This window comes from the organism of the source record quoted next, unplaced genomic scaffold (assembly GCF_019419815.1).
Source record: "Pyrus x bretschneideri cultivar Hongxiangsu unplaced genomic scaffold, Pyrus_bretschneideri_v1 Contig20, whole genome shotgun sequence".
In the NCBI taxonomy this organism is placed as follows: domain Eukaryota; kingdom Viridiplantae; phylum Streptophyta; class Magnoliopsida; order Rosales; family Rosaceae; genus Pyrus; species Pyrus x bretschneideri.
The window spans coordinates 6,313,720-6,323,053 of NW_025999502.1; the positions used below are offsets into that span (position 1 = coordinate 6,313,720).

At 35.0% G+C, this 9,334-nt stretch overlaps 1 protein-coding gene across 1 annotated transcript; it reads left to right on the forward strand.

Annotated features, from left to right (window-relative positions):
- The first annotated feature begins 3,131 nt into the window (after positions 1–3,131).
- LOC103928843 (wax ester synthase/diacylglycerol acyltransferase 4) lies at positions 3,132–7,966 on the forward strand. The gene is made up of 5 exons (XM_009337942.3): positions 3,132–3,430; positions 4,646–5,200; positions 6,046–6,393; positions 6,770–6,907; positions 7,480–7,966. The coding sequence occupies exons 1-5, from the start codon at positions 3,248–3,250 to the stop codon at positions 7,645–7,647; spliced, it is 1,392 nt and encodes a 463-aa protein (XP_009336217.2). The 5' UTR covers positions 3,132–3,247; the 3' UTR covers positions 7,648–7,966.
- Positions 7,967–9,334: the final 1,368 nt, after the last annotated feature.

The following is a 9,334-nucleotide window of genomic DNA, read 5'->3' on the forward strand; positions in this document are numbered from 1 at the left end:
AATGGAATGAGAGGGAAATAGGAGGGTAGAGATTCCTACTCCCCAATGTACAGTTCCCCTTAAATGCAAAGTTTCAACGGTATTAATTAACGCCGACAAGGAAATTAATTATATATGGGACCAGTTATAAAGAAGAAATTTTACTGTTTAATGATATGAGCATTGACAATGTAAAACGCATCGTTTTTGGGGGCCAAGGTCTGCTGTCTTCTGATTGCATTTATTTTTGTCTCTTTGGGAATTTTTTGACATTTGACCCTCCACTCGTTCTAAAATTAACACTGTTATATATTTACTAATTATAAAAATTAAAGAAAAATAAAAACAACAGAGTCAAATAAACTCCGAACAACAACCTACTCCAACCATCCCCAGTCACCGCCGAAGCTCATCCTCACCGCCGGCGAAGTTCCTTTTCTTTCTCTATCTCTGTCCTCGAGATCTTTCTCTCTTGAATTCTCGCACTAGATCGTGATCCATTCATCCATGCAGTCAAACAACAAATGTTTTGTGGAGTTGGAAATTTGAGAATGGAAGATATAGTGAAGAATTCGATAGAGAAAGATCTGGAGGAGAGAGATAGAGAAGGAACTTTGCGGTCGGTGAGGATGAGCTTCGGCGGTGACTGGGGTGGGAGGAATCTTTCCTAAGTGGCAACAAGGAACGCAAATACGCCCAGTCTTGTTGTTTCATTTTGTGAAACAGTATCAGTGAAATGTTTTGCTGAAACACCCAATAAGAGGAACAAAATAACTATGATCGCAGAGCTGCTGCTGGAAAGAGGACTTGCAGAGGACATTGAGAATGGTGATGTAAGCATTAATTGGTTCGGAGGATGCAGGTGAATTTGAACCGTTCCTAAGCGACAACGACGAACGCAAATACGACTTCGCCGACGAGCTTTGTTTTCATCTTATTAAAAGTAAATCTGGGCAGTGATTTGTTCATATTCAGACCTTGATTTTCATCTTATTATTCCTAAGAGAAAAACTTCTTCCTCTAAGAGGTTTTATATTCAAATTTCGATAAAAGCGAATTTAGATCACATTATTGTTAATTTATTATGAGGTTAAACTCACCTTCTTCCTCCTTAAGAGAAAAACTTGTGTGAAGCTCAACTTGCCATTGAATTATGTTGAATGACACTACAATTCATTTAAAACTTCCCATTTATTTGATTAAAAGTTTTAAAATATTAACATTAAAACCGAAAATGATTATTCAACTTGCCATTGAATTATGCTAAGTGACACTAAAACTGAAAATGATTATTCAAAACTTCCCATTTGTTTGATTAAAAGTTTTAAAATATTAACATTAAAACTGAAAATGATTATTCAAAACTTCCCATTTGTTTGATTAAAAGTTTTAAAATATTAACATTAAAACCGAAAATGATTATTCAAAACTAAAACTAAAAATAGAAATAAAAACACATACCCCATCACCAGTACATCTCCACAGCAATCCAACTACCCAAACCATTAATTTTTGGTATTCCTTTAGTTCGTAGAAGGCTTCTATTGACCTATACACTCCACTATCTTTAATAAGGAGAGATTTTATGTGATTGGAATATAACATAGTATACCACGTAACTAATTCTAAGATTTTGTGAGATATGATTGAAAAAGAAAAGTCAGGAACTGTTTGTTAGATTTGTTTGATATAATCTTTGTTAGTGGGTCATTAACTGGAATGTTTTTATTAAATATACAGACAAGTGACAGCCAAACTTGTCCAAATAAAACCATCTTATTTCCTTTTTTGTTAGAATTTCTTTGTCCCACATCAGCCAGAAGGCTTGAGAACAAACACTTTAAATAGAATTACCTCACTCTAACTAATACCGAGATCTTTTGTATTAAAATCTCACACCTAACGGATTGAGCAAGCGGCTAAGTAGGAACAATATCGATGTTGTTGGAGTAGGTCCATGGCCCATTTACCTGAAATTTAAGATGGTATTAGAGCTAGGAGACGGGCCTGTACTACCACATGAACTAGTGAGTTCCCTTTGACCCTGTGTGAATGGGTGAGCCTCGACTTGGCTCCATGTAGGCCAAGAGATGCCACTTGAATGGGTGGGTCCCCATTGGTCCCGTGCGAACGGGTGAGCCCCAGCTTGACTCCACATGGTTGCCGATGTGTGAAACTTTATGTGTGACCCATAAAATGGGATCTCATGTGCAGGGGAGTGTTAGAATTCCTCTGTCCCACATCAGCCAGAAGGCTTGAGAACAAGCCCTTTAAATACAACTACCTCAGTCTAACTAATACCGAGGCTTTTTGTACTAAAACTCTGTATCTGACGGATTGAGCAGGTAGTCAAGTGGGGACAGTATCGATGCTGTTGGAGTGGCCCCATGACCCGTCTACCTGAAATTTAATATTCTTAACAAATTCTCCCTCTTTACAACCTTAAAACACATCAACAATAATTTTTGTATCTTTATTAAAAAAAAAAAGATACTGATCATTAGAGGAAAACAAGTTTTTCTAAGGTTTTTTAACAAGTTTTTATAGGTTTAACGAATGAAAGAATATATATATTTCTGGGTATGTGCGTATTAATGGATTTAAAAGATGGGGTCGGTTGGTGAGGACGAGGAGAGGGATGAGGTACTTGAGATAGTCTTTTGTTTTTCGATTTTAATTAACTAATCAATTATGTTGTAATTTAATTTTTTTTCTAATTTAAAGTTAAACTTAATAAGGATAGTCCTCCATCGGTTTGGTTTAACACATGACAAGTTTTGAATATAGTAGTGCCACTTCGCATGATCTAGTGACAAGTCAAGTCTTACATAAGTTTTTCTCTCTACTTAGTGTAGAATATCGTTTAAAAATAATAATAATAAAAAGACACAACGGAGACATGTAATTTTTTTTTTTTGTCAAAAAGGGGATATGTAATTAGGGAGAGCATTTTGCTCACCACCATAAACTATTGTATATACTCACCATATACTTAATAATTTGACATGTGTTATTTTACTTAACTTTTGTTTTAATTTTTTTCAAAATTGATAAAGTAACATTTAATGTGAAAGATGACTAGAATTGGATGAAATAACACATGACAAATGGTTAGATATGTGTTGAGCATACGTGATAATTATAGTGGTGAACAAAAATGCTCTGACATCAGACCTCTTTGTTGGTCACATTATTCTATAAATACATAGTCATTCGTGCAAACTGATGAAAGGTTTATAATTTGAATAGTATACATACATAAACCAAGATGGAGGTTTGGGAAGAGGAACTGGAGCCAGTGAGCCCTAATGGCCACTATTTCAACAGCTCTGTTTTATCGGTATCAATTCTTGCTATTTTGGAATATGAAATTCCAATTGATGACTCTCAATTTTTGTCATTGCTCGAGAATGTGTTCCTGCCTATCAACCCACGCTTCTCCTCTATAATGGTACTCTCTCTCTCTCTCTCTCTCTCTCTCTCTCTCTCTCTCTCTGTTTCCTTCCTTTTACTTGTTAAACAACGTTTCAAAAGCAAATTTTGTTTGAATAGTTTAGTTGAAGGTTGGAGAATTATGTTAATTTTCGCATAAACTATCAAAGTTAGTCTAACTTAAAATTTATCACTTATATGTGAATATAAATATCATCAGTGAAATTCCTCTTGACTAAGTAAACGATTTTAGGTCCAAATACAGTTTCTTTTTGGGTTTTTATCACAAATAATTCCTGAAATTAATCCATCCCATCAAAATGATCCATGAAATTGAAAATCGATAAATGTAGTCCTTAAAAGTGGGTGTCGCAAATTAATATGATCATTCCATTGTAATTTCGTTAAGAATTTTGTTAAGTGCTGATATGACACATAAATGAGTTCTACAAATCTATTAAATATTACCATGTGAATCAAAAAATATTTATATAAAAAAACTTTTATTTTTACTAAAAAAAAAAGACCGTTCATCATCTTCTTTCCTCTACCACCGAGCAACCACTACAGCCCCACACCACCCTGTCGACTGCCCCTTCGGGTCGAGCGACACCGGAGAGGTTTCAGTTCGGATTATCGGCGCCGGATAGCACGAGAATCGCAAGAACGGGGTGCGACCGATTGGACTGTCTGGAGCCGACGGCGCCGATACGATCGCGGAACGAGAGATGTAGGTTGGGGGGACATGTGGTTAAGCTTGGAAAAGATCGGACGGGTTGAGAGCGGAGGTGGTGGTGGTTTCATTGATGGAGGGGGGAGGTTGGGAGCTGAGGAGGAGGAAGAGGAAGGCGTTGGTGGTGAGAGAGTGGTGGGTTAGGTGGTCAACGCTGTGCATATGGCAATTTCATTGTGTGTTTTTACAGGGTTGGGTTGATGGCCGTGTCACTGTAGGAGTCGGGGTGTGTGTTCGGTTTTTGGGAAGGGGAAGAAGATGATGAACAGTCGTCTTCTTTTTTTTATTTTAAAAATTTTAATTATATAATAAAAACATATTTAAATATTTTCTAAGCTTGATAAAGTTTTAGATCTAAGCATTGTACTAGATCATTATGGTTATATTGCATTAGTATAGTACGTGGGCTAAAAGTTTTTTGGGACGTTTGAAGTTTCTTTTGAAGTATTCTTTACATGATGTGCACTTTTTCATAAACAGTATTATTTAATTTGGAAACAGATTGAAAAAAATGGGAAGAAACAATGGAAAAAGGTTGAAGTGAAGCTTGAAGACCATCTTAAAACTCCAATCTTCCCTTCCAATTTGTCGAATGAATCTTATGACGAGTATTTTGATGACTATATCTCAAGCATAGCTACTAAAAGATTTCCACAAGACAAACCACTGTGGGAAGTTCATGTTATAAAGTACCCAAATAGCAATGCAGCTGGTAATCTCATATTCAAGCTGCACCATGCATTAGGTGATGGCTACTCTCTCATGGGCGCTCTTCTCTCCTGTCTACAAAGGGCCGACAATCCTTCTCTTCCACTAACTTTTCCTTCACTGCTGCCATCAGAAACGAAGAGTGAAAATGTTATGACCAAAACTATCTCATCCTTGTTGAGCACCATATCAGATTTTTGGTGGGGCATTTCAAAGAGCTTCAGGGGGGAAGATGATCCATCACCAATAAAATCCTCGAAAAATGGACTTGAGTTCGCGCCAATTACAATATCAATGATTACGATCTCCCTTGATCGAATCAGATTAATTAAGAGTAAGCTCGGAGTGGTAAGTATCATGTTTTCTCTGCAATATTTTGGTTTACGCATGTGTGTATGTATTTTTTTCTTTATAAAATACGAGAATAAGATTTCATATTTGACCTTCCTTCTCCTGTTTAAAACAAAAGTATATGTTGTCGCTTCTTTTTAAGCCCTTTATTCTCGGAACTAAATATAAATTTATTCTGCGCTCATACGATGAGGGCATGCAGAAGACTTAAACTGAATATATGTTTAGCCATGCTAACCGTCTGCTTGCAAGTCAATCTCAATGCTTTAATGTAAACCTAAAAAGGTCTGAATGCCGTAACAAAAACCTACCCCGTGCATGGTGGGCATGATTATTACTAACCACTAAAATTTAAAGTACATTTAAAAATACTAAAGAAAGTCTAAAACTGCCTATTTCTTTTTTTTTTCTTTTTTTTTTTTTTTCCAAAGTCAATGTGCCTACTTCATCCTAAATTCCTAACTATTATAATCTGACCCATTGAAACTAATGAAGAAGCCTTGAAACTATGATTCTCAAATCTCAAATTTGTTCAACTATCCTTTAAAAGAACACATAATTTATCCATAAATTTCACCATAATGGTCTTGATATTGTTGAAGCTCAAGGTGAACAGTTAAATTGGGGACTTGGGGACTTTGAGTCCTTAGACTCCCCATACATTATACTTTTATATAGATCTTTTAATGGCTAGTAACAAAAATCTCTTACATATAATTGTTTAAAATATTGAGACTAACAAAAAAATAGAATGAAATACACACACAAAACACAAATCACCAAACACCATATTTTCAAATTCGTAAAAAATTGTAACACAGTTAACTTATTTACTATCACAGACGATAAATGACATTCTCACTGGGATGGTCTTTCTTGGCACTCGGCTATATATGCAAGAGATGAACCAAGGCTCAAGGGAAGCGCATAGCACATCATTGGTGTTACTAAATACAAGGTTCATGACGAATTATGCGTCGATTGAAGAAATGGTCAAACCCAACGGCAAGAGCCCATGGGGAAATCGTTTTGCATTCTTGCATGTTCCCATTCCCAAGTTGACTGAATTCTCAAATGTGCTTGAATTCGTTTGGAATGCACACAAAATAATCAAGCAGAAAAGAAATTCTTCAGCTATTTATTTCACTAGTGGGCTATTGGAGATGCTGAACAAGTTTGGAGGCCACGAGGTTAGTAAATAAAGACTAGTTTGGTAGACATGATTGGATTGAAATGAAGAATTTTCAAATTTAAGGTATATTGAAGGTGGATGTTAATGATTTTCATTTGGAATGAATCAAAACAGGATTAGCTATGAAGAAAATTCATCCCTTCTAATCCTACTATTTTATGAAGGATTAGAATGAACAAATTTTCTTCATGAGTAATCTATCTTCAATTCTCTCAGTGGTCATAGTTGTATTATCATTATTATTAATTTTTAACATACTTTTAATTTAATATCATTCCATCCAATCATGTGCACCAAACTAGCATACAAAAATGCATGTAACAGTTCATATATACAACATTTATCTAAAAATTATATGGCTACTGGTGGTGCAGGCAGCATCAAGATACATCCATAGCACATTAAAGAACTCGAGCCTGGTGATCACAAATATGATTGGCCCGGTGGAAAAAATGTCTTTGGCAAACCAACCAATCAAAGGGTTGTACTTTTTGTTAGCTGGGACACCTGAGGTAAACCAGATATTACTATACGAGTAATGCTAGGGAAACTAAATTTGTAGATAAAGTTTAAAAACCAAAGGACATGGAAGTTGATGATTGGTTTATTACTTAAACGTTGATAAATGTGCTTATTCTTTTTGGTGACACATCATTTAGTTTGCAAATTTAGTTTGCAAATTTAGTTTCTAAATTTAATCTCCCTAGCATTACCCGTTACGATATCATGCACGCACGTACGGTCTAAAAAGTTTTGGAAACAATAATATTCATCGTCCGTTTCTGTAATCAGATACATAACAAATTAAGGTTTGGTTGATTAACAAGGGTTGTGTGGTGTTTCTATGATTGTCTTGTTCATTTAAGGCTCTTCTAGTAGCATTTCAGAAAATGATATTCGAAGAATTGTTTTGCAAAATGAAAACAACAAATAAAACTTTGCATTTTTTATGATGAGTTTGCATCTTCATTGAGTAAATGAATTTGTTGATTTTTATCTATATACATGTGAGGTATGTTTTCTTAATGATAGTAAAGATATAATATACATATATATAGGTAACACAATTTACATGGACCTGCAGGACCTTGACATATCAATAGTAAGTTATATGGGAAAGGTGAAGCTTGCCTTCACAGTGAAAAAAGGCATCATAGATCCACAAAAGTTGAAGTTGTGCATGGAAAACGCCCTCAATATGATATCCAACGCCGCAGACAAAAATTCTATGCAAAATAGCACTGAAGAGTAGTCACACATTTGAAACTCTACCAAAACTGTAGATCTAAAAAATTCATAGTCGGCAGGACTCTTGCTCTAGCTTAAGGCTGGTGGCAGCCTTCTCGTCCTTCCCTTACCTCCTCTTTCTTGTTCTTATGGATTGCTCAAATTTGTTTCGTTTTTGTATTTCGTCAATAAGTGCCTCCTTAGTGAGGTTATTTGTGAGTATCTTAGTTTTAAGATGATGTGTTCTAGGCCCCTCTTGGGTCTACTACATATATTTGGTAGCTTTGCTAAAGGTGTTGAGCATAAAATTCAAGCTAGTATGGAACCAGTTGGTTTGTTGTCAATTCCTTTTCAAAGTCGACGCTGCTTGTTGTCAAATAGTGTCCTTATGCTCATTATATTGCACACAAACACACTGTCATATTAAACAAATACCGAACTAAATGCACGAGCATATTTTGTTTATAATATGCCATCGTCAGTAAAATAAAAAAGACATGCCGCAAAATCGTATGCTATTTCAAAACTTGATAAGTTTTAGACCAAGTATTGTACAACATCCAAGTACTAGGGACGTTTGAAGTTTCTTTTGAAGTACTCTTCACATGATTCATTCTATGAACAATTCAATAATTATTTAATTTGGAAATAGATTGAAAATAATGGAAAGAAACGGTGGAAATTAAAAGGTTGAAGTGAAGTGCTGGGAGACCATGTTATAACTCCAATCTTTCCTTACTACTAGAAATTTCCACTTTGCCAATAAAATTAGTTTGTGGGCAAAAGTCAAAAATCGTCGGCAAAAAGTCATTTCCAACGAATAATTTTGTCAACCATTTTGTCACAAAAAGCATGTTGCGCAAGATCTTTCTTGACGAATCTTGATAATTCGCCGCTTATTTTTAGGGAAACAAATCTCAGCCATCAAATTGTCCCATCACCAAAACAATATTGCGGCAAAATATTTTGTTGGCACAAGTTGTTTTTTCACGACGAAATTATTTGTCGGCTTAATGATCTTGTCGTGATGAAACATTTGTCGGCTGAGTAATCTTGTGGCAACAAAATGGTTTTTCAACAGCAAAGTCCTATGCCAACAAATTGGTTTGTCGGCTCAAATTACTTGTGTAGACAAAATAGTTGATCGGTTGAATCTTTTGTGAACAAAAACATTTGTCCGCTTATTATTTTGTAACAAACGACATGTCAAGTCTAATATTTTTTTATTTTATTCGCATTTTTTTTCCTAATAATATGTTTTACCATCAAAAACAAGCAAGCTTTTGACATGCAAGCTTAAGAGCTTGAGAAGGGGTGCGAATGAAGAATTAATGTAGGAACAACACAAAAATTCATGTAATATAAACTAACATAAGGTTCACAATTCGGTTTAGTTATAAAATACGAAAATATCTAGGTTTTCATTTTGACATTACTATAATATAGATAAAATATCCTCAAGTATCATCATTCTCATTATAGTCCTCATCATGTTGATATGCTGTATCACAAAATTTGGGAACAGGTGAGGATCGTCATGAAATATTCCAGTATTAAACAACTGTAGAAGAAAGGCAAGTTAAAAAAACTTGATTAGAAAACATTAAGGATGCTAAATATCATTTACATTAAGGAAACGCAAGGCCACACTATAGTGATATTTCTAAACAAATAACTTATGAAACCATCAATGTGTAAACAACAAGATAAAG